General features: G+C 44.3%; 1 protein-coding gene and 1 long non-coding RNA gene across 4 annotated transcripts; one reads left to right on the top strand and one right to left on the bottom strand.

Annotated features, from left to right (window-relative positions):
- On the bottom strand, nucleotides 1-24,742 carry PLEKHS1 (pleckstrin homology domain containing S1). Of its 3 annotated transcripts, XM_063339808.1 has the most exons (15): nucleotides 24,616-24,742; nucleotides 22,047-22,186; nucleotides 20,908-20,999; nucleotides 20,696-20,802; nucleotides 19,212-19,346; nucleotides 17,831-17,906; nucleotides 17,048-17,155; nucleotides 16,271-16,354; nucleotides 12,673-12,783; nucleotides 11,547-11,662; nucleotides 10,046-10,255; nucleotides 9,834-9,935; nucleotides 7,793-7,928; nucleotides 6,905-6,993; nucleotides 1-5,225 (listed from the first exon to the last, which is right to left on the bottom strand). In XM_063339808.1, the coding sequence occupies exons 2-14, from the start codon at nucleotides 22,075-22,077 to the stop codon at nucleotides 6,925-6,927; spliced, it is 1,377 nt and encodes a 458-aa protein (XP_063195878.1). In that variant the 5' UTR covers nucleotides 22,078-22,186; nucleotides 24,616-24,742; the 3' UTR covers nucleotides 1-5,225; nucleotides 6,905-6,924. The 3 variants fall into 3 exon arrangements, with proteins under 3 accessions (XP_063195878.1, XP_063195879.1, XP_063195880.1); XM_063339809.1 differs by lacking the exon at nucleotides 16,271-16,354; XM_063339810.1 differs by lacking the exons at nucleotides 16,271-16,354; nucleotides 17,048-17,155.
- On the top strand, nucleotides 9,978-11,502 carry LOC134517847 (uncharacterized). The gene is made up of 3 exons (XR_010071755.1): nucleotides 9,978-10,079; nucleotides 10,162-10,302; nucleotides 11,183-11,502. It is a non-coding gene; the product is annotated as an uncharacterized LOC134517847 (long non-coding RNA).
- Nucleotides 24,743-25,134: the final 392 nt, after the last annotated feature.

Raw genomic sequence — 25,134 nt, forward strand, 5'->3', positions numbered from 1 at the left:
CGGGACTGTTTGCACGGGAACTGGTCGGTGGACGTGCCCCTGTGCCCCTGACCCGGCGGCTGCTGAGCTTCGCTGGTTTTCTCGTGTCTGCGCGGCACAGGCACGCCGGGGCTGAGGCTTCACAGAGCACCGGAGCTGGTCCCCGCGCAGATTTGGGATGTTCAAGTGCCCAGAAATCCCGGGCAACTGTACAACATCCTCTCAGTCTGCCAGAACAACGTTTCCAGGTGGGAAAGGGCACGTTTGAGAAATGCAAACGCTCAGTGGGCCTTTCCAAAGGGGTTTTGTAGCGTACAACTAATAATTCAGCCCTTTTCACAGAAAAGTAAGGGCAGACAAGGAATACGCTCTAACTCTTCCAAGCCTTTTTTCCCCCTTGTCTCATTTTTCTTCTGGGATGACGAGATGGAGGCTTAGATTGATTTGTTTTTCTCTTCTGGAGCAAGGACTTAGGGATTTCACTTGTACAAGGAACTTCTGTCATGTGGAGAAAGGTCAGAAACCTTTTTGCTTTGGGTTTTTGGTTTGGGAGTTTTTCTGTGCAGGTTGTTTTTCCAGTTCCCAGGGCCATCGAAGACAGGCCTGCACCACGCCGTGGTGATTCCAGATAGATGCTGTCTAGAGCAGGGCTAAAACAGAAGCGGGGTCCCAGGAAAGGCGGTCTCTGTATCAGTCTGGCCAATCCGCACTCTCACGCTGCCGACAGAGGCAGCAGCATCCTTGGTGTTCACGGCAGCAGCTGTCTGAGATTATCAGCCTGCAATTACAAACCTTGTGATTATCCTACAGCACTGCCCGGGATTATGTACGCTTAAACTGCATCACGCAGCAGCAGTCTGTCTGGCACGATCAGCGCTGATGGCCTCTGTCGCTGGGAGTGCCAGGGCCAAAGGTGGAGCAGGCTGCAGGTGGCTCATCTGCTCTCTGGCCACCTGGCAACTGCTTGCCGGACTTTGCTCTTGGCTCTTACCTCCTTTAATCAGCTTTGTTATCTCCGTTTCTTCGCCGTGACGGAAGAACTGAACCAAACTGGGAAGGAGAGTCTAAGGAGACCTCGCAGACTGGTCCCCTGCAGAGGGTTTGCTTGCTTTGGTGGCAGAGGTGTTGAGCTCTTCGGGGAGAGACCCCAGGGAGGAGCTGGAGGAGCTGGGCTGGTGGCCTGTGCCTAGGGCTCTGGAGCACCTCTCGAATGACGATAATAGCAAACATTCGGCATTTTAAACCACAGTGTAGCACCACTGGTAGCCACGGTCTTAGTGTGCCCACTGACTGCTCAACTTCACCCTCCAGTGCTGGGTTAGAGAAGAGACCAGTTCCCTGGCGCAGAGTGACCCAGGCGCCCCAGGAGGGAAGATTCAACACGGCCGGACACTCGCTGCTGCAAGTCCAGCCCTGCTCCCACCACGGGGGCTTGGTGGCCCCTGAAGAGCTGGTCCTGCTGTGAGATGGCGGTGGGACGGCTGCGTCCCTGAGCTGCTGTTGCCAGCGAGCAAAGGGCTGCTGGCCGCCGAGTATCCTCCCTGTTTCTCTTCAGGTGCTTTTGCTGAATGAAAGATTTGTATCAAGCTTGGCTGGCCTCTCCTTTTCTTTAAATGATGCAATAAATTAGGAAGTGATAAGGGGCCAAGGGGAACATTTAAAATTCCAGTGGCATTTCTAGGAACTGCCCGGCACGCTCCAAGTTCCTCGCAGGAGGGAAGCGGCTGGCTACGGCGAGGCACGTAAGTGGGACGGCTGTTCGTCCCTGGGAAGCAAACCAAAAAAGTCCTCAGCGCATCTCGGATTACGCTGACAGCTCCCCAAACCTGAAGGTAGGCGGTCCCGTGGCTAAGGCTTTCTGCGGAGGAGGCAGTACCCTGTCTGTCTGGCCCCTGCACTCACAAAGGGAGCGCCAGCGAGGAAGTACCCTTGTAAATATTAGTATTTTCCCTAATGGGGCCTGAAGTACTGGACGAATCCGTTTGACTGAGGAGATTTCTATAGACCCTGCTCGGTGCGGCTCTCTGGGGCGAGCCAGTTCCCTGCAGGGAAGCGGGAGCATCACCCAATGTTCGCTCGCGACGGTGCTGTCTGAGGGGTGACTGAGGGTAAGCCGCCTTTCTGCAGGGCACGGGGGATGGCTTCTCCCTTAGCACTGGATGGGCACATCAGCATCTCTCCGTAGCATGGGGCATTGAGGAACCGGCCTCCGCACCTGTAGCGTACAAGCCTGATGGAGGCGTTTCCAGCAGATGTTCTGGGAGGAGCAGATGTTCTCCGGAGCAATTCATAGTATTGAATGTGATGCTGGAGATCGCGTTCATTGTAAGAGATAGCGCGATGCCAACGTGTCCGAAATCACTTTTTAATTTTACTGAGTGCGTGCGAGGAAACGGCTCCCCTGAGGTCACGGGAAAATTTGTGGCAAAACATAGATTAAGCACCTGGTGTCCTCAGCTCACTCCTGACCCACTCCTCGGTGTGCAAGGTGAGATCGCTCTCCTTTATTGCCGCCGCTCCTCTATGGACTCCGTTTGCTGGAAGTCCAGCCACAGTGCAGCCAGCCTGGCTGGGTACCGCAGGTTGGAGGGACGCTCCGTAACGCCCAGTCCTGCGCATTGCCGCCACAGCCTGCGCAGAGCTTCTCTCCAGCATGGACACAGACAGAACCTTTCCTGGCTGGACTCGTTCTCCCGCAGGACTCCTGCTCTCCTCGATTGGCGTATGACTCCAAGCCCGGTTCTCGGCAGCGTTGCCCTTGAGAGGAAGCGCGGGGGCTGTGTGGGCTGGTTTGTGCTTGCTGCACAATGGGCTTTTTAGTTTCTTAACTTCAATGACCTCACACCGATTTGGAGACTTCTCTTACCAATACTTTCTTTCTGTTCCGGGACTTGTTTTTCTCCTGGACAGTTGCCATTTTCTGGCTGGAGAAGGGTACTACCGTGGTAGAAAGAGCATGATTCATTTTTGGGAATTCGGGGGGGGGGGAAATTAGCAGCCACTAATGAGTGAGTGTGGCATGGGAATGTGCCATGAATTAAGAGCCAGAGAAACAACCTAGAGGCAGTGGTTGTATTCAATGACAGGAAATAAAGAAGTTAGTGAGGAGCATGTTAAACATTAGCTAATCAGGTAATCTGTGTTGCAGTCGGTTGGGTTTTGTCTCTTGCCCACCCAGTTGGCAGATGCTGAGCGATTCAACGTGGCGTGCGTTGCAGCCAGCACTGGCCCCTGCGTCCAAGCAGGTGACTTCATGGGGTCAGCAGTGCAAGACGGTTTCAGGATCTGCAGCCTTCTTCCAGCTGTGTTTTACGTAGATGTGCCAGTCTGTGGATTCACTGAATTTCAGCATGATGTAGAATCATAGAACGGTTGGGATTGGAAGGGACCTTAAAAGTCACCTAGTCCCACCCCCGCTGCCCTGGGCAGGGACACCTCCCGCTAGACCAGGCTGCTCAAAGCCTGGCCTCAAACACCTCCAGCAATGGGGCATCCACAACTTCCCTGGGCAACCCAAATTTAAGCATCTGTGTCAAGAACCTTCCACAACCCAAAACTTACCTGGAGACTGGCTGAGAAAAGATTTTGACACCACAGACCACGCTGCAACAAGAAGCCACGTTATCACCTATTTCTTTAAGAGTGTGTGCTTATACGACGCATTTAAAATGCCAGTAGGTGATCTAAAAAATTACCAGTTACCCCTCAGACACCGTGGGTTTAAAGACATTCCCGTCAGGTCTGAAAGCGAGCACTGGGTAACGCCGTGCACGTAGCCATTTCCCTCTGTTGTTGCTTCTAGAAGCAGTCCAGAGAGTTAGCGGAATTTGCTCATTTGAAGGAAGGTAAAATTTTCACATTGGGAAAAACGTTACAGAATGAGGTTGATCTTGTTTTTTAAGGGTAGCTTTTTTTAAAAAAGGCTGTTTGGTGACTCAGCTGCAGGTTTCTGGGAAATTACAGGTAGTCTTTGGAGAATGAGGAGAGGCTGTGTCAGGACAAAGTGAGGTATTTGCAGAATACAATGTATTGTAAAGCGTTAATGCATTTATTAATCACATGTGGGCAGACAACTTCACACACCCTACCAGAATTTACTGTACCGATGTCAATTCCATATTGTATTTGTCTAAGTGTTATGAATCAGCCAATATGTGACATTAATTATCTGCATTTATCACTGTGTAAACTGACATAATGATCAATTATGGGGTAACGCATCAGTAACTGTTTACCGACGTACAGAATTAATCCCTCAGTTTTCTGAAATGTTCTGGAATTATCCTGTGTGGGTTATATCTACCCAAATCCTATTTTTGTCCAAAGGTAACATTCGTCCACGGCAGAGAGGTGCAGCATGCGTTGCGCAACCCCTGCTTGGGCAGCAATGCCGCGTGCGGGTGCTACGGTGGTGGGTCTCCTCCACCCCATCACCACATACGGGTCACAGCTGCTTTGCTAGTTCACCTCTTTTTGGAAACGTTTCTCTATGAAATGCCAGGAAATTGCGTTACAGCTGATCTCACCTCTTTTGCTCACCCATAACTGGAGAACAAGGTATTTGTCTCACAGTTCAGTGACATATATGACCACTTTCAGGAAACGTTTGAAAAAATGTTGAAAGAATGCAGGATGTTTGGTCTAAAAAAGGAGAGAAGGAAGAACAGGCAGAAGAAAACACCTTCCAGAATGAAGATTTCTCTGGAGGCAGTGGAAATCAAGCATTCCCCATGCCCACTGACAACAGGGCAAGAAAAAATCAGGTTAATTTTCTAAAAAGACCGTCTAGGATAAATACTAGAAAAAAACTTCCTAATTATACAGAGAGATGAGTCTTGGAACAACACAGGAAAGTTTGGACTTCCCTTTTCTGAAGCTCAGTAGAAGAGCTCAGGCAAACCTTGGGCAGGAAAGGTTGAAGGTGACATCTTCAGTGGATACTCTTGAACTAGGTGATCTGTGATTTTAGGATTCAGGCCTAGAGGACTGTCCCAGCAGGCTGACACAGTTACAGAGCTGGAAGAAGCCTTGTGTGGTGATGGCAAGCCATCCCACCTCTCAGAGACTCCTCAGGCAGCAACGGATTTGTTGTGCTCCAAAAGGGAGGGCAGAGCAAAGGAGTCCCATGGCAGCTTTGGAGGAGAGCTCCCAAGGAATGTCTTTTCTTCCATTGTCAGCCTCTGTAGTTCCAGAACTGGGGTGTCCCTCTGTCTTCATGCAGAATTCTGCACAAACAGGCCTCTGAACTGAACAGAAACAGAAATAGCAAAAAGTGATCCTTTCCTGCCATAAGAAATACGCGTGTCCCAAACACTCTTAGCTCAAAAGCAGAAGAGACAGGCTGTGGACACATTCAATCTGGAAATTAATCTTTCGAATAGGAGCTGAGTCTGAACAGACTGTATGAATATTTGTGTTTATAACGATTTTTTTAAAGTCCAGACTGGATTTTAAAGGATGTATACAAAGCAAATTCACTACTGGAGTAAGTGGCACCGATGCTGATTTTAGTGAGCGTAGGCTCTTACTATAGTAACTGACTCGGCCTAATTCAATTGGAAGCCGGACAAATACCTCCTTTGGGCCTAATCCATCTTAATCAAAGCTTATATAAATCTCTTAAGATCAATAATCCTATGCCTGCTAAACCCAGTAGTTATTTTGGTTCTACCTGGCAAGACAAAATTATTTGTACTCAAAACCAGTGATTCGTTTTGTTGCCACATCATTGTATATGAACCCAACCTATTTTACAGCAATATCTATGTATGTCAATATGTCCGAACACAAGCACATATACACAAATGTGTACACATCCATAGGTATGTGTTCTGCACACACGCCATGTCACACCATGTTTCTGTGAGCAACAGAGGTCACTGTAGCACAGGACAAAGCTCCCTTTTGGCATCCAGCAAAGGCACCCCTGCAGCAGCTCCACGTCAAGGACCAACAGGTTTTGGTGTGATATTAGCCGAAAATCAGTCGCGTTTCTATGATAGCAATGGAAGCAAGACATATTCGCAAATAAATATTGACAGGAAATGTCCTTGGGGATACAAATAAGCACTTGCTCTGGAAGTGCTGCAGTACCGGGGGCGTCCCCGTGGTCGTACTTGGTAGCATCAAAACTCTTTCAGTGAACTCTGTTTGCGCTGGGCTGAGTGCACGTGCCTATCCCATTTCTCTCTCGGGTTTTCCCAGCTGTCTTTACCAGTAGCACTTTCACAGAGCAGGCCAGCCCTCCTCTCTCCCAAATCCATTCATTCATTCTTCACTTAGGGCTTATTTTGGCCGCCAATGAAACCACAGGTGCTCCAGACACATTCCTTTTCTCCCACCAGATCTTTTTCCTGTCGTCCCTTGAATGTATTTTTGCGGTTGTAACCTAAGAGGGGCATAACACAAAAGGAGGCCCCCCCGAATCACTACACAACGCTCTCTTCACCAGCCTTCCTTCCAACACTACAGCTCTCAGCTTGCCTGTGCCTTTCTGGAGTTAAGGGAGAACATGGGAACACATGGCTTTGTTCCAAATGTAAGTTGTTTCCACGCCCCTAACTGATTAGGAGCACAGTCTAAATCAACGTGACTCAGCGTAAAGTGGTGAGCAGAGGTGTGAACCAGTATTTTCTACTGAAGTACTGAGTTTACACGGGGCAAAAGTTTCATAAATTACTTGGCCCGCAGGTTTTTTCACGTAGCTGAAACACACGCCAACATGAAATACAAGCCAAACGCATGCCATTCATGTCAACAAAACAAAAGTCATTAGGACATACAATGAAAATGAAACCCACGTTCTCTATTCTTTGTACTTTAGCAACAAAAGACATCTGGCAGCTCTAGAAGATAAAGATTTACCTCCATACACTATATATCGTGTTCTTCTCCCTGATCTTTTCCCTTGAACTTTGGCACTTACTTAATCATCGAGGTCATTTTTCAGGAACATGAGCAGCCTTTAACATGGAAGATATCTGAATGTGGAATCCTACATACAGTAAGTTTCACCTTAAAAAAGGAAAAAAATAAGAGAAACTTTAATAGCTTGTTATACCTGATCAACGTTTGTGCTACTACCTAACTTGTATTTTAACTAGCTAAATAAAAATGCCCAGTTAAGAGAGATGAGTATTTTTTTCTTGCAGAGACTGGCTTTCTTTTCTTTAGATTGCCACAGCATCTGGAGACCTCAACCTTCTCAGCAAAACTCAAATGGGAATGTGTTCAGGTATGGGTCAGAGAACCTGGATACTGAAATATGAGTCCATCTGACAAAAAGGTAGGTATCAACATGTAGCAGATCACAGTGGTGTTAAGGCATCACTTAGAAATCTCCCACGTTCCTCAAAAAAAGTGGTATCACACAAGGAAATGTGTAGTGCTTGACACCCAATAGGAGGTGGGTATCTAGGGCTCTGCCCTCAATACCTAAAACCACTATAAGCAACTACACATCCACTGGAGGCAATTGTTTATTTCCCAAAGTTTGCAATTCATGGGCCTTAACAAAAAATACCAAGTAACTCTCATTTATGGTTGCCCAGTAGTATCTCCTGGGGTTGCTCAGACTCTTTGAGATCAAGTCCTTAAACACAGCGGTGCGGATCTTGCATTCCCCAAATAGCCCAGAAATAAGAGATGCTACATCAGAATGATGCTGAGGAGCTATTTGGTACTGAAGTTATTCATGCCAAACTGAAACTAGAGTAAACTGGTTTGAATGGAGCAGCTTGAAATGCAAGAAGCTACTCGCTTTCTCATTTGGCTTGATTCATTTGACTATCACCTTCAGGTTTGTCAAGCTTACCTCCTTTCTTGTGGACCTGCTGATGAAGAAGTAAGCCTCCTCCACGTCCTGCGGTTGCAGGTCATTCACAGCCACTATATGGTCTCCGTGGTTAAACAAACATCCCAGATGGCGAGGACCAGTCCACTGTGAGACGCTAGGGTATTTGGAGGACAGATAATAAAGGAAACATACGCGATATCCAGTTACTGCTAATAGAACGGCGATGGTTGAACAGGATTGCATTTATGGTACTGCCCTCTGGAAATAACACACAGGCTGAATGACTTGGCAGCTTTTTGATTTGGTTCTAGCTGAAACCAAGCTGCTTCACCCACCTCCACCCGTCCTCCTAAAAGCGCACGTGACACTGACATTGCAGCACGTTACCAAGTGAGAATGGTGCTAGCAAGGTCACCGGTGAAAGCCGGGGATTCCGGTTCAAAAGCAGCGGGCCAGACACGCTGCAGATGTTCTAGCTTGATGTTTGAGTGAGGTGATTTCCGAAGTCATCCCAAAAGAATGAAATTAAAACTTATTACCATGTGTTTTATCTATGATCTAACTGCAAGGCTCAGAGACCCATTGCTGTCCTGACAGGACCCTTATGCAAATTCCAGTGTCTCTTTCCTGCTGGTCTCTGATAGACTCTTCTTAATGACAAGCTATTTAGGACTAGCTGAGCTGTCAGATCTAGTGCTCTCCCTCCCGGAACAAGCCCCGAATTCTTTCAGTATGAATTTTTACTGAAAAAGCTCTGTAAATTTAGATATCGATTGAATTATTGAGGTGGAGGCCCATTTCCAGTCCCTTTTACAATGCTGTTTTTCCTTCTTGCTGACAGTGGCTGAAACAAAAAGTGACTTGCTGTGCACACAGTGCATCTGATTAGTGTAAACACGGGAGCAACAGCAAAAGGCAGTCTCCGTGATGTGTGGTGGTGAAAGATCAACAGGCAGAACAGGAGTATGCACCGAATGGTTTTTCTGCTCCCACTGCTTCATCCTAGTTATTGATATTGAAGGTCTAAGGAGAACACTGATTTCCAGTGAGGCTAATAAACAGATGTATGTGCTCTAGCCCTTAACACCCACTTGTGAAAATCTCTGCCTAGCACTCATTCCTAGCACTGAACCAGTGCTGGGATTAATTTGGATTAATTCCAACTCATGGCAACTTGATCTATGTAACGTCATTTATGTTAAGTTTTCGCTTACAGCTCACGCTTCACTGGAGAGACTCAGAGTGCTTTGCAGGTGCTACTGCTTAAATGACAAAATGATGTGATGGAGGTCTATATGAGGGACACAGGCTAATAAGTTAAAGGAAAAAAGATAAGAAAGGGTGAGATGAAAGAGAGTGAATCACTGAATTTATTAGGTTTGGAAATGGTTCCCTCTGTGCCAGTGGGTTCCATATTGTCACCCTTTCCAGTGTTTTATGGTATATGGCTTTCCGAAGATCTGTCATCTCTTTCCACAAATTCTCCTTTTCTTCATAAGACTTAAGTATACATAAGGGGGTACAGAAGTCAAATGAATGGCACTTGAAATCTGTCCCTTGTATGTGCTTCCTAATTTTTGGCTTTATCATCAGTAACAAAGTGTTATTGGCCACCTATGCTAAAGCCTGTAAGATTTTTGGTTGAAAGGCCCTATTTACCCTATCACAAGATATATCCCCTCACTGTATCTCTGAGACACGCCACCATAATGATTCACCAGATCAAAGGTAAAACTGGCTAGCAGTGATTAGGTGACTTCACATCAACATTAGAAGATTAGCATTTGGGGTGGGACTTCCTTGCAAATTATTACACAGCACGGCAAGGTATCTTGGTTCTACATAGCCCTTTTCAACAGCAGTTGAAATAACAACTCGAGTACATTAAGAGTTAGAAAGAGCAGAAAGGAATCACTGAAGTTCCAGCACAGACTGACCCTGCTCTGTTCTGCACTGCCAAAACTGTACATGGATGTGTGTGGTTGTACCCTTCTGTACCTACACTGATTGTCTCTCGTTCACATCTGACAAGCACCATCAGAAGACATCCAGAACTTACCATATTTGTCCTGCAGCTTCGGTAAGTTTTAGGTAGCTGTTAATATCAGCCAGGGGGACAAAAATATCCAACATCTGCAGTTTGGTCTCATCTTTAACTTGACTGTGAGAGAAAACATCAGAGAGCAGGAACACTCTACCAGTACCTCAACTGAAACCCACAAAGAAGACACATCTGTCTTCTCTGCAACGAAAAATGGAGAGGACACTTACTTGAGCAGTATAGACAACTGAACCACTGAAAGCGGTAATGAATTTTGCCTTCCCTGGAGGGCTGGCTGCTGGCTGGGGCTGCTTTCAGGGAGTTTTAGGTCTCTCTTTGCTTCCAGGTCTCTTGGACATGCACCGTTGTCTTGGTGTTTGGGAAGAGATGGGAGCCCATCACGTCTGCATGGGACCTGGCAGCTCTCATCCAGCAACCTACTGAAGAGGAACCGTGATACAAAAATTAACTGGTTTGGCCATTCCAGGTAATCTTGCTGTGTTTGAAGCTGGATCAAATAGCTGTCAGTGAAGCAAAAGAATAACAAGTTCTTGTAGAATATCCAGTGGACAAAATTACAGCTAAGTAAAATAAACAGTCCGTCCAAAAATGGACCATAAATCCCAAATAAACCTTTTCATTATTTAAAGACTATTTATTAAGCCTGAAAACATTCCAGCTAACAACATGCCTTGACGAAGAAACTGAGTACAGATTGTTGGCCTTGGCTGTACTGGCTTCTGCAAGGATGTAATGCTGTCCCATGGGAGATACAATAACTCAGATGTGCTTGAATGCTTTTTATTTGATGAGCCACGTAATTCCTGGAGCCAACTCCCCTCCATGCCCCAAACAGCACCAGGGTTAGTAGCAGAAGCTGCTCCTGGTACATTTTAACTGAGATGGCATAGGCTAGCGAGGTTTTTACAGCAATTCCCTCCAGGGGCTCCCAAAGAAATAGATGAGCTTGAATAAGTCTACTGGAATAAGCTGTTTTGTGGGTCTGCATTTCCAATTGCCTCCCACTATGTGGCATAAGACCTGACTGTCTGTAGCTGGCAGGCCATAGCGAACAGCTAAGGACCAGTCTTCTGGCTCAGGAGGTAGGCTTATACCATGTAGGCACACTGCTCTTCAGTATACTGTGCTATATCGCGGAGGTTGTAAAGTTTCCTTGTGGCCCTACAACTGTCATACAAAGCTCAGGTCTTTCTTTGTGTCATGCCGAACACTGTACCTCCAAAGTACACAGCATCAGACCCATTCTTTGGATGGGAAAACGGAAGGAAAGAGACAACCTACTCAGGATCACATAACTTCTTACTGGAGTTAATGCCCCATGTCTACCCTTTTCTTTTAACCCCTAGATAACACTGCCTGCTCTGAAGAGCACCTGTCTGAAATGTTGCTGGAGCTTAGCTGCGGTATCTGAGTCAAGTGGCGGGCTGTTATGTCAAGAAAACCTAGAAAAAGTGTGAATCAACAACAAGCGCTGCATCCTACAGTCAGAGCCTGTCTGAATGCAGGAGTTTGCAATGTGAGTTTTAATTTCACTTTGATGAGTTCGAATTTCGCTCTGGTATTTCCACAAGTTCTGAACCAAGACTAAAGAAGGACTCATTCTAACAAGGTGCAACCTCTAGATATTGTTATGTAAATACCATAAATGATAGTTCTATCTGTACCACCATATCACTTTTAATTTGCAAACCTTAATGAAGTTTTACTTACAGTGATTTCATTGACATATAAATGTTCTCCTTTACTGGGTTCTTCTGCACAGGCTTCTCTTGCACAGAGACATCAGACTCAGCTGTATGGTCAGGCTTTGATACTTCAGCAGCGCACTGTTGGAAACACATAACAACATAAGACGTACATATCCTTGCCCTGCCTGCAGAAAAAAAATCTTAATTTCCTTATTTTGTTCAGTGATTGTGCTGTTTAAAGACATCGGCTAACATAGCTTGGCTTTCCCCACATAACTCGCTTCCCAGAAGCCGCGAACAAGAAAGGTGGTTCAAACTTACAAGTTAATGTTGTCTGGTATTATTGACTCTACCATTTGCTTCCCTTTCAGTTTGGACATAACCAGCTTATTCAAAAAATACCATCACAAAAATTTTGTTACGTTTTCATTTACGCACTTTGAAAAAAGTCTTGTGCTTTGGGTGTACTTAACTTAAAGCACTTCGATTATGTGACAAAATCACGTTGCTAATGTCCTTCAGTTAGCTGTACGGTCTTGGGAGAGAGGCAGTGACTTCTGCAGGAGCTGGAGTCCATTCCTCCTGACCACCATATGGGAAGCCTGGAGAAATCAGCCTCCCAAATTACATGCCAAGATTCGTTTAAAATAACCAGTACGATTCCTCCCGTTCCTTTGTTTCACAGTGAAATGCAGACACCAAAATGTTTCACAGTGTTTTTAAATTACTGCTTGGTTTTATGCAGCTTAACGATGCTTCAACCGAATTATATTTTAAAAGATATGAAAATAATATACAGCTACATTTTCTAAATGAAGCTTTCGCTTTTGAAAAAAAAAAAAAAAACAACCCAACCTTGTGATGCAATAGGCAAAAGCCATTTACAATGAAACAGTCAATTTGGGGAATTTCAACAAAATCAGCAATGTTTTTGTCAAAATGCCACTTTCTACCAGAAAGATCCTTTTAATGAGTCTAGTGTATTTTTTCTTGTACAAATGAAACCTCTGTTATCTACTGCTTTATCTACATATTCCTTTTGCAAGGTACTAGTGGTTCCTCATACTGGTTCCTTTTTGGCTCATTAAATGTCTCCTGTCTCCTTGGAGCTATTAACAAACCAGCAGAACCCACAACCAATAAACTACCTTTGCTAAAACACTGCGGGGAGTTTGGTAATAGTCTTCTTCGTCCTTTTTGATGTCTTCATCTGTATCTGACGACAGCAGGTTTTCCTCACTCTTTCCGAGATCTTCATCCTGTTAAAAGAATGGGTTTGTATTTAGCAAGGTCAGTTATACAGATTAACAATGTATTTTTCCATTTACATTGTTAATTTAATAGAATCAGCAAATATCCACAGAGAACCGAGGGAGACATGTTTCTCCTTGAAGTGAGATACGCCTCAGAGCCAGTCTGTTTTAGAAACAAGGTTTCTGTGTTCGTGGTCCTTCTTGTATTTTTCAGATTCGCTGCACACGGACAAAACCGGCCACTGGCATTAGTACTTCTCATGGATGGATCCGTGGTAACCGGGCAGTTGCAATTGACCGCGTGCTCACAACCGGTTAATTTGTAGAAAAATCAAGTGGGTTGAACATGTCATGCAGGCATTTAGGGTCACTTGCGTGGAAAAGACTTTTTACTTGCGCTCAGTTCTAAAGTCCTTACACTAGGAAAAACATCTGTAGGAAATCTCGAAGTGGATCGGGATATATTTGTCCTTTTTAAGCACCTTTTAACTGCTACCAAGTGAAGAATGGATCTGGGACTTCCCTGACTAATGAGAAGTCTGTTAACTCATACTTCTCCATGATCAGGAACATACTCTGGAGATCTGACATTGAATCCTTCGTGTCCTGAGTGATATTTTGCCTTATTAAATACCTGAAATACTAGAGTTTGTGGTAATTTGGTAAAACAAGGAGACATGAATCGCTCCAGTAAGTTTACCTTTCTAAGTCACAAATATAAATTATTTATTTTTATGTCTCCTTGTTGACTTCACTATAATGAAGAGTATGGTAATTAGTATTTAGCTGCCTCCTAATGCAATTCTCCATGCCGTGTTTGTGATGCAGCCGTTTTTTGTCTCTCCACTTACATCCTTGGTTTCCATGGTAATCATTTTAATAATTGCTAAATATGCCACAGAATATATTACTGTTTTCAAGGTAAAGTAAATTAAAGTAATTACTTTCTTACATGTAAAGAGAAGAAACTGGCATCGAATAGAAATTAAAGATGATGAATGTATTTTTGATCCTTCTTGGTATAAATGCCATAAAAAGCAGCTTATGCTGTAGGAGTCAGAACAAACCTGCAAATGGCCCTTCAAGAATTGCATAACAAAACCACAGCAGGACCCAGACTGGCTCTGTGGTCATGATTTAAAATCATCAACGAGTTTCCTAGTGACTTTTCAGGGGCTTTGGATCAATCAAACAAGTAAGCACTTGGGGAAAAGGGGGAAGAGGAGCTGATTTTATGGTTTTCAGATCCTCAGTCTCCTAGGAAATCTCAGAGAGCAGATGACACTCATCAGCTTCCCAAACTGAGCCTTCAGTCACTGACAGTGGCTACCTTTTGCCAAATAAAGGGTTTCTCCTTGGCACCATTGCAGACATTGGGGACAATGGGAAGAAGAAGGTTATGCTGCAGCACTGTGTTTCCCTAAAGTGTTTTGCTGTTCCTCCAGGCGCTTTACAACCCGAGCAATACAGTTAACCCCAGTGTATAATTATTCGCAGACATACAGCTAAATGAGTACTTGAAGCCTCTGTTGAACCATGGTGTCGATCTACATTAGAGAGAAAGAGATTATGGAGAAAACTGGCTGTAGAGGAGAGTTATGTGTTGCCCTTGGACAGAGGAACTTCTCTTTCAGAAAATCAGGTGTGTCTAACAGATGTTGAAGACAGACTTCTGACGAGGATGCCTTGGTGCCTGCAATACACTAACGAGCAGTATGGGGTGATGCAAGTCAGGGCTCCTTATTTCGATGTATTTGAGGTATTGAAAGCTGTGTGTCAAGATAGCTGGTATTGAGTTGCTGAGCCGGATGTGGTTTGGTAGCTCCAAAACGTGGGCTGAAAGGGAGCCAGGTCCCTAGACATCTCCAGGGTCCCTGCCTGCGTGACGAGACTCAGCTGACATTGACAGGCCTGTTTGCATGAGTAATGGCTGCTGACCAAAGAGTTTTCAAGATCTGGGGCTGGATGAGGGAACCACTGATCAAAAGCAAAATTAATCAGATGATACTAGAAATGTGGAGTCATACTTCTAACAGGAAGTAAATACAAGGATTAATCTGGAAGTCAGCTGTCTAGGTATCACTGAGCAGCGAATAGATCCGGAGATGTTAGCGGATGCTAAACTTGTGAGGGAAGTGAGATATTTTTAGGAAATGAATAAACATTTTTGTTTCTGGTTAGCTGTATGGCAAGCTGCTTTGTTTTCACACCTGCTGAAACAGAAATATGATCTTCCTGCTATTCCTTCTGCTTCAGGCTAGAAAGGTAAAATCCAAATTCCTTATCTTTTAACCCTCATGGTCTGTCTGTCCTAGTCTGAACAGCTGCATGTAACACGTGATCTCTGAGGCACCTTAAGTTTGAAAAGAATTAATGAATGAGACAGAAAAGGCATGTCTAAGAAAGGGACAGAAAGAGAGCCTTGGTATGCATCCAGAGCTGCACTAGTTGAAATCAGACGCGGTGCATTTCAGAGGTCAGACCCACAACTGAACTATTGCAGCTTCACAAAGTACTGTGCATCAGCTGAGCTATGCTAACTGCCCATAGCATTGCAATGTAGTTTCAACTATTTTTTACTACTTTCCACTAAGTTTAGTTGTATTATCTCATACTTGCTGCCAGCCTACATACATGGGTGGTGACTGGAGCACATGATTTACCACCCTGTTAGCTATGATAGCAGAACAGATTCTTTTCCCTGTGTCTCAGGCAATCCAGATCATAGTCCAATGCATAAACTGTTAATAAAGATGGGTTTAAACTCATCTGCCAAACTGTGTACTGGTGTGGTAGAGCCTTGGCTGTGCCTTCTGTTCTGTTGACTCTGCTGCAAAGGCAGTAAACCAGGGCAAGAGGAATGGTGAAAACTATCTGAAACTGCTGCAGGTGTTTGTTCAGGGAACACAGGTCAGAACACTCAGGCAACAATACATGATAACATCCATCGTTCCATCTCTTTAAATCATTCCTGCCAGATATGGAAGCTAAATTACTTGAAGCTACATTTATGCTGACAGAAGGTCAGGCCTGAGGTGTGCCCCCATTTAACGAGCCTTGTTCTGTACTTCAGTTACATTGATTCAATTGCTACTGGCAGAGGCTGGAGAAAGAAACCCTTTAGGAAGAATATGGCACAGCTGAGAAATGTGAGGGAAGGAGCAAATCCTCAAGCAGCGCAACTTCATAATTTTCTTGATCAAGTTTGCGACAGCTGCTACAAGTTGCAACAGCTGCACAGAAATTCTGAGGATCCACCTCTAAGAAACAAAGTAAACAAAGGATATTCCAACTGAGTTCGTAGAGGGTTATTTTCAGTGCTAAACAAGACAACAGGCTAACCATATTTAGGATACTTCACAGTGAAAACCAACTCAGTGTGCTGGGAAAGTAGGTGAATGATCTATAGTTACAGATACTCAGGTGAGATGAGAGCCAATCGTCAATTCTGCAGACTGAACAAGTCAAGAGCCGTTTGGTTTGTTCTGCTCACCAGGCTTGGAAAAACTCTTCTTGGAGCCTGATGAGGGCCAGGATCTGAATTAGGCCTGTTCTTGTCTTCTGAGGGACCATTCTCCTGTATACAAAAGAGAAATGTTGACTCCTCCTAAAGATAACACCGGAGGTGCTTCACCTGCATTCCGCTTCCTCCAACTGGGCCATTTGCTCACAGCTTTGTGACTGGAGAAAACCAACACTCCCCTGGCTGCTGTTCAGCTGTCACCAGAGGACGGGGACTGCAATTGCTCGGTGACAGCAGCAATGCTTTCCTTCCTTTCAATTTAAGTATCGAGGGAGAAGAGCTGTAAGGCACAGCAGAACTGGACCCAAACTCCTCTCTAGGCTTTACAGCCTGAGGAGACAGACAAAGAAAAGCACAGTCACAAACCAGGAGGAACGTGGGAGGCAGCTGCCAAAACAATCATCACATGGCTTTGGCAAGGCATGTCAAAGCGAAGCCGCAGTGGCTTATTTCATGCCCACTAATCTTTGCCAGTCAGTTGAGAAAGCCAATGAATATCGTTGCTTATTGCCATCAAGACCTGCCTTTATTACGTGCAGACTTTACTCAAAAGTCTTTCCTTTGTGGGGATTCTCTGATGTTACCATCCAGGTCCTGCTCAGAAATCCCACCAGGGAGCAGAACAGACCGGGCACCCATTGCACAAGCTCTGAAGAACTTTTAAACGGAAAAAAGCAACTACACAAATCAAATTTCACAGTCACCCTTAGGACCAAACTCATCAGTAAGGATGGTGAATCTGTTTACCTTCTGGTAGCTTTGCCTTTCCAGGGAACTGATTGTACTTGAAGAATTCAAGAACAGTGGCAAAGAGGAGGGCCGGCTTCTGAATTCTGGATTTGAAAGATCTTGGGTCTACAAATAAAATGACAGCAGTATAAGAAGAGAAGCACCTGATGGGCACGGACTACCGTGCAACAACACACTCCACTTGTCCACATTTCACTTCGAATGGCTCAGAGAGGTTGTCTGCACGGCGTTTTTCCGGCAGACGTGGATTTGCCCTGCCTGCGCTCTGAGCTGAGTGGGAGCTGTCGGGGTGCAAGTAGCTTAGTGCTGACTCTGAACTAGCAGGTCTGGCTGGCTGACAAGGTGCAGAAACTTGGGCCAGAGCTTCAACTAACAGAGCTTCCAGCTGCTCCTACACTGACAGACTAGATGTGGATCAGTTTGTAAAAGAGCATGTAAATATAACCAAAAAGCACACAGTAAGAATATCGCACAAGTTTTCATTCTGATGCATCAAAGGGGCAATTCATTGCAGCATAATGTCAGTCATCTCCTAATTTCCATGTGGCTTGCTCTTCAAAGAGATTCCTTCACTGTAAAATCAATCCCAGCGCAGACAGACGGTGCAATGCCTGCTTAATGCATAAAGCCAGGGTACAGGATTTATATAGAAAATGAATTTCTGATTAACCAAGGCAAGAGCCAACTTGCAAAGGCAAAACCAGGAAAAACTCTTTGCACGGGTTTCTAATGAAATGACAAAGTTCTTTCTTTCTAAAATCAAGTGCAGTAACGTGTCACCTGAGGGCAGCATCCACCTCGTTCGGCCTCCCCGCAGACTGAAGACAACACAGTGACCCAGTCCTCTGTTTCCTGCCTGTAGGTTGGAACAACAGAAATGAGAACCTGCTCACAGGTAAAACACAAGCAAAGTCCGTTTGCCTCCCTACTTCTTCCTATGGGGCCCAAAATAACACTTCCTGAAATCAACGGGGAAAATCTGCACCTTCCTTTCAAGAGAGAGTGCTGGGGTGGCCACAGCCAGACGGGGAAGTGGCAAAGTTTGACGGCAGAGAGGTGCAGCCCGGGACTGGGAGCTAAAACATGTGCGGGGTGGGTACGTGTTGGGGGGGGAGGTTGGTGTACACAAGAGACATGGAGAGGTGGGACGGTGCTTTCTGCTTCATTTTCTGCGTGTAATACTTGGTCAAGCAGGATGAGAAACATGCCATGAAAGGAATCCTGAAGCCCTGTTCCATGCTTGCGGTGGGGTGAGTTGGATTAATTCTGGAACACTTCCCACGGAGCGAGGGCCGTGAGAGCGGTGCCCCGGGGGAAGGCGTGGGGTGGCACGCTCAAGTAACACAGAGGTATGTGTTTTTCTTCTGCGCTTACCAGCATTTCACACATCAGCTGCTCTTCTGCATAAAGGCAGAAAAAAAAACCCGGAATGCTTGTGGCTGGGAAACTGAAGAGGAGAAGCTGGGAAGCAGCAGTAGAAGAGCACTGTGCCAAATGTCCTCCCTCACCTAACTGAGCTTTGGCTGTTCAGCTCGACAGCAGCAGTTTCTGCCCTTGCTGAGGACTGGATTGCGGTCTGGGAGAGCAGGGAGCACATCACCCCGCTGTAGTAACAGCCCCAGGCGTTCCTTTTGGGGTCTGTTTTCCCTCAGGGGAGTTTTCCCCTTAAATCTGCTGTCCTTGATTAACAATCTACTTCCCAGGGCAAGATTATTTCCTGTGATTTATCCATAAGGATCAGAAGTTTTCCTTAACTCCCAGGAGCCGCTGGGTGAGAAGACAAAGCTCTCTGCTCTTCCTTGACCCTTAACCGGTACAGTTTGACACGGCACCGCCACCCCGATGTGCTGCCGCTGTCACCCCCGCTCCCAGCTGCACGCTCCCACTACTTCCACATGTTGGACGTTGTAACCTGAACCAGCAAAAATTAACCTGGACGCAGGGGCAAAAAAACCCCCAAACAACTCAGAAAAGAGCAGTTTTCCATTGGATCAACCAGCTGAATCATTTCATCCCAGAGCTGCGCCATCAGCAGCCGGGACACAGGAAGGGATGGGAGCGGTTGTGAAGTGGTAGGACCTTGCCTTGGGGCAGTGCCTTAGTGTTACATTAGCTTAACTGTAATGTCATGCTGCATACATACGCGTCTTTCTATGCCTACCTGCTGCTCCCGATGAGGTAGTAACATCTGTTTCCAGTACTGATGGACATCACCTGTTCAGGAACGCATTTAAACATCTTCCTCACCGTTTCCATAATTTCATAATTGCTTATGCCAACTTCGATATTTATGATTCTGTTGAGACAACCACACAAAACATCCTGTATAACTATACATACAAGCATACACACACACATATGTGTGTATGTGCATACTTTACTCGAAGTACAGCATAGCATGGTGAGATCTACATGGGAAAAGGTAAACATTTTCCCACAGAAAAAATTCTCAAGAAAATAAGCATGCACGTTCAAAACGGATGGTTGTTCAATGAAGAAAACTTCCAAGCAACAAAATAAAATCAACTTTTGCAAAGACTCACGTTCAGATTTTAGATCCTCATTTCTGAAAAAAGGGGCCGTTGGCCTAACACAGAATCTTGAAAAGCAATGATAGTAAGAAAAATTCCTGGCAAATGTTTTTGAACCACTACAGGACAATACATTTGATTTGAAACTAATTGTATATTAACAGTGTTTTAATGGAGGGGAAAAGGAACAGACAAAAAGTATTCTTAATGGATACTTAAATGAAAGCACTTCTTCCATTAACTTCCAAGAAGTTAAATTAGTAAAAATAATAACAACAATAATGATGGTAATAACGTAACCATAAAACATTGAGCAAGCAGAATTTTTTCAAAAGCTTCACAATGTAAATCCTTTTAATAGACGAAGCTCAACAGCAATGGGAGTCCAGTGACCTCCAAGCCTAACAATTCCAGGAGCCTGGAGCTCCAGGTCTGACTGGTAAAATCTTTACATTTACTGTTTCCTTTCTATGTATCTCATACCACATGTGACATGGTAAAGAGCGCTAGTACAAAGCCAAAGATACGCAGCCTTGCTGCAGTGGGCACCGTGCTGAGAAGAATGAAATGACGAACTCAAACAAGCCAAGCAGAGCAATTCCTTGTCGGAGTAAGAGGCATCGGGGCAGCCAGCATCAGCCCACAGCGCTACATGAAAGCCAGGAGAGCTCTGCACAACTTGCAAAGCACTTTGTAAAGGCGTAAGGTGGGAAAGGTTGTGTGCCACAGTTCAGAGTGGCGTAGCCCATCCTTACTCGCATGTAAGTGAATGCATAGCACTGTCCTCACAGGAGATAAAATACCTTCTACTACAGGAATACAGCCTTTGGGATCACGGAGACAAGACATCTGGTTTGCAGATACCACATCACCACAATCACTCGCGTAAACGTATCAAATTTCATCAAAACAATTTAGGATTTTTACTTCTACATATATCGCACGCTGTAACTTGCACCCACAGCCTACAAAAGACCAAAGGACTATTTTCTGGACTTCAGCAGGAGTTGGATCAAGAACCTCAATCGGGAACAAGTGTCTATATAATCAGTGGCCATTTAAGAGTGCTGATACATGGTTTAAAATAGAAAGGTGATGCATTTGAGTTACATACCGATCAACAGCTATGGAGCCTTTTATGTTCTGGCCTTTTAGATACTTCAGGATGTAATTGCCCTTGCTGGATTTGGACAGGATGAAAAAACGCCTCTTCCAGGAATTCTGCCGAAGAGAAAGTAATTTGTCTCTCATTAAAATTTAGGATAGCAGAAAAAACAGGTGCTTGTTGAGGGATTGCTGGAACATGACTGATCTGTGCTAGCATACCTGCGAGTTGAGAAGTTGAAGAGGTGGTGATTTGATGAGGAAGCCGTGCTTGCAGACTGCACCTTCAGGGCAAAACGTATTTTGAGTCGTCACTAATCAAAGAGAAACGAACAGCACCATTACTTAATTTGTTGCCAATTAATCTCTTCCAAAGACCTGCTTGAACTGGAAATTGTTGCTGAGCACGGGGTTTCTGTGCTTAAATGGCCATAAAGCACGTTACAGTTAGAGAAGACAAACACAAATCAAGGCTATAAACCGTAGGGCCAGGCCATGCTCCTCTGTTAGTTTCCTGCTGACAATTGGCCCAAACTGTAAACAAATAATAGTGACTATGTATGTAGGGCGCTTGAAAGATATCATGGGTCTCTGACTTATTTAACTGGTCTTACTTAACTTCTGGAGTCTGGTCTTATTTAACTTCCCAATCAGCTATCTGAAAGACAGTAAACAGCCCCCTAACGAAATCTGCAGATGGCATTCAATTCGGATAGGTTGCAAACGCAGCCAAGGGTAGATTTATCTTACACCCTGAATCATGATGTGACAACAGGCAAAAGTCTTAGAAGTGAAATATGAGCTAAAACCTTCAGGGGGAAAATGCCTGACTCTATTTGCTTACAACCCTGCGTACTCTGTGGCCAGCTGTAGTTTAAGATCTGCATTTTCTAGTCACTGGTGGATTTCTGATCACAATCTCATTTTTATTAAGGCACTTTAACATTGGACGAAAGGAGTGACAATCCCATTACATTTTGTAAGCTATAAACTGTGTATGGGAAATTAAGATTTTTCTAAGAATCCAGTGACTGAAAGGAGCACGGTTTTAATGTTTTTTACAAATGGCAGTTCAACCTCTGCGTCAGGGACAAGAAAAATTCTGCTATAAAGGGAAATGCTGCATTTAGGACAGATTCTTTCAGGAAGGAAGCAGAGGGGCAGAATTCACACACGGTGTAAGTCCAGATGAGATCTCAAAATTTTTCTGTAGGCTATTTTCCCTTGTTTTTCACCTCTTGGTTACTACAAAATCCTCGGCAGGTGGAGGGCAAAGAGAATGGTATCACATATGGATAAGAATGGATTGAAACCTGATTCAACCTTACTACTGCCAAATCTTAGCAAATGAAATTTTGTACCTGCAGAATTTCTTTTACTTGAAGAAGCCATCCTGATTGATTCTTCCACCCAGATAGGTAGTGAGGAGAGCAAAAACCTTGAAGCTAATCCCTTTCGCTTTGCTTGCTGCCGAGCAGCATCTCACTGCATGCACGGTTGCCTGAGAAAATAACAAAAATCTCACAAGTGTTTATTTTCATAATGATGATTAAACTATATAATATAAACATAGACCAATCTATAATAAACTATACAAATAATTAAAACAATTATTATTCATTTAAGCATAGTATTATACATAACGATATATTATAAAGTAAATTATCCATTATATGCTATAATATTATATTTATTCTACTATAATATAATTATAAAATTGCGAATAGTCAGAGACGATTTGCCTAGGAAGTGGCGAGACCTGCCAACAGAACTTCATTTTGCCCCTTCCTTTGCAGTAGACACAACACCTGTAACCTGGGAATATTGCATCCCATATATGTTTCTGACACTGCCTTAGCAGTGTGATCAGCCCTCTATAAAATAGGCATTGCTTGGCCTAAAGAGGTCAAAATCTATCTAGAAATTCTAATCATAACACTATAGTAATCACAATAAATTGCAAGTCTGTAGCATTCTTAATACAATGCCCTCAGAGCAGTTTATAAACAGTGATGAAAAACTTTGCAGCTTTTGTAGAGGCGGAATAGTATTCTGATTTTTCAGAGGGGTACACAGAGAGTATCTGTTTTTATTTATCTCAACTTATTTTTGCAATGTCTCCTCCAATATTGCCAGGGAAATGGGATTCTCACTGTAAAGCTGAGCAGCGGTTAAATAACCTGCTCATCGGTATTAGCCAGGCTGCGGCAGAGACGGGAACAGAGGCTGGCAGGGAGGCAGAACCCACCGATGCATTTCCATGGTCTTCTCCGAAGTTTTTGTTAAATAACCCTTCAATAAAACATGCGGGTAGCGCGGTCTGTGGGATTTGGTAAGTGCAGGAACACAGGGATGGAGCATTTAAGTAAAAGGTGGGTTTGGTTAATGGGCTTCCATTGTGGGTTTTTTGAGCTAATTTGCCTTTTGGTGGTTTCCTTCGAGAGAACACCATTTGGGTGTCAGGGTAACAGAGCCAGACCTCCGCAGCACTGCTGTTCCTTTGGAATTCGTATGCGAGCTCTGCATTCTTCCCAAAGAATTGCATGCGTGGTACTATGGCACTACATTTTGCACACTCGGCAGTTTTTTATTGTCTCGCAATTGCTTTCTTGTTTATTTAAAATCAGATCTAGTTTCTCTCATACGCTTACATTTCCAATTTGTAATAGCATGTCTGTTTGTAACACCATGTAGGGAACTTCTCGAGTTTCCCTTTGCCTTACCCCAAAGCTCTCATTCCTTGCAAAATCAAATATTTTCCTTTCAGTAATTTGGCTTGAAGTTGTCCATTAGGTACGACAAGGTTACACAGTCTCCCAACATGTGTGCCACCTGAAGCTGCAAAGCCTCTTCTGGGAACGTTTGAAGGACGGCAAGTGCTGTTCTGTAGCTCTTTGCCGAGCTCCCTGGCCGGCCTGAGAGACTTGAGGGGTCTCTTTTGCTTCTGTTTCGCCAGTGATTTACTCCATGGTGCCAGAAGTAAACACGGTATGGTCAGAAGTGGTGGTCAGAAATGGTTGGCTATTTTCTGGCCTCACTCACCGGACGTGGGGTGGGTTACATGCAATATTTCACCTCTGACACACAATTAAAGCTACCGACTTCCACACCTCCTGTTCCAGGCAATACCATACTGTAAATGAGAATGACCCCCTGCAAATTTAGGTCCGCTGGGGATCTCTGCAGAGCATTTCTGCCTGTCGTTTTTTGTTGTTTTTTTTTTTTTTTTCCGAGGGAAACCTTTGCGATTCTGCCTTTTTGGGAGAAAGATTAGTTGTACAAATGCTGGACAGACTGTGATAAAATTTACTGCTAAGGTTTTCATCTATAGCCTACCAAAAAAAAAAAAAAAGGACAAAAAAGCAATTTCCAAAACAAAAAATGACTGCACACAAAGTCAAACTTTTAGTGTCAATAGTTGCCTGGGGTTGCAATGAAAGGCAAAGTAATATTCTTTTCAACGTGACTGACAGAGCCACCAGACTGACAGACTGGCAAACAATGCCAGTCTTGCGAAACAATGTTCCGAGAGCCTATGACAGGATAAAAGTCTCTTCTAGGTTTCAGTAAAAGTCAAGATTTGCAGGTGAAAAGACAAAAACCCATGATATTACAGTTGTGCTATCCCACTCTGCATTTTGGGAAAAAGTTTTTAATTGTTGCTTTTAATTGTCTTTCCTGTTCAATGGAAAGCCGTATTTTAAACAGATTACGTCTAGTTCAGAACAGACAATGCCGATACCATGATTACACCCCCTCAGATTTTTGTATGCCTGGTATTAAGAGATTTGATTGCTTTCAACCTTTTGAAACGCAATGAGGCACTTCAGTCTAAATGCAAATAAAATGTGGCAAACGATCAAGACATAGGCTATTATAAAACTTCAAAAATATAATACCAAGAGAAGGAAAACAAACGTTAATACTTACAGGCAAAATGTCTTCATGGCGTAGAAGGTCTTAGAGAAAAACACCTTGAATTATTTCCAGATTCCCTGTGTTGCCTCCTGCAGCAAAACTCGATGTGACCCTGCCCTGCCTTGGGACTGCCTTCTTATAGTCCGTGTATAAATACAAACACCCTGAACTATGACCCACAAGGAAATTCCTGTTTCTGCCACAGGAAGCAAACTAAAAACTATTCTGAAAGGGGAAATCCAGAAGCTTAATATTCACTTACAAGCAATGAAAAAGTATGCACATATGAGGCAGCCATCAATGTCTCCCGTGCAAAAAAAGCCTGGAGACAACTTGCTTTTACTGGTTCAGCTTTCTAAACAGTCCCTTTATTTCCCCCGAGCTGTGTCTGAAATATCATATCCATGACTAGAAGATAAAGCAACATTAAGAACCCTGAAAGAACATAAAGTACTGTAAAATGTAACCAAGCTCAGATTTAAAGAACAGAATTTACTTAACATGCAAGAGTGAAGCAGGATTTCTTACGCT

Source organism: Chroicocephalus ridibundus, chromosome 6 (genome assembly GCF_963924245.1).
Source record: "Chroicocephalus ridibundus chromosome 6, bChrRid1.1, whole genome shotgun sequence".
In the NCBI taxonomy this organism is placed as follows: domain Eukaryota; kingdom Metazoa; phylum Chordata; class Aves; order Charadriiformes; family Laridae; genus Chroicocephalus; species Chroicocephalus ridibundus.

What these genes read in the sequence shown, in the direction of transcription:
- PLEKHS1 (XM_063339808.1), bottom strand. Translation starts at nt 22,077, where the DNA reads ATGGCTTCTTCAAGTAAAAGAAATTCTGCAG. An exon ending in GAAGCTGCAGGACAAATATG is followed by an intron (nt 7,929 to 9,833) that starts GTAAGTTCTGGA and finishes CAAATACCCTAG; the next exon opens with CGTCTCACAGTGGACTGGTC. An exon ending in GCAGGTCCACAAGAAAGGAG is followed by an intron (nt 6,994 to 7,792) that starts GTAAGCTTGACA and finishes TCCTTTTTTAAG; the next exon opens with GTGAAACTTACTGTATGTAG.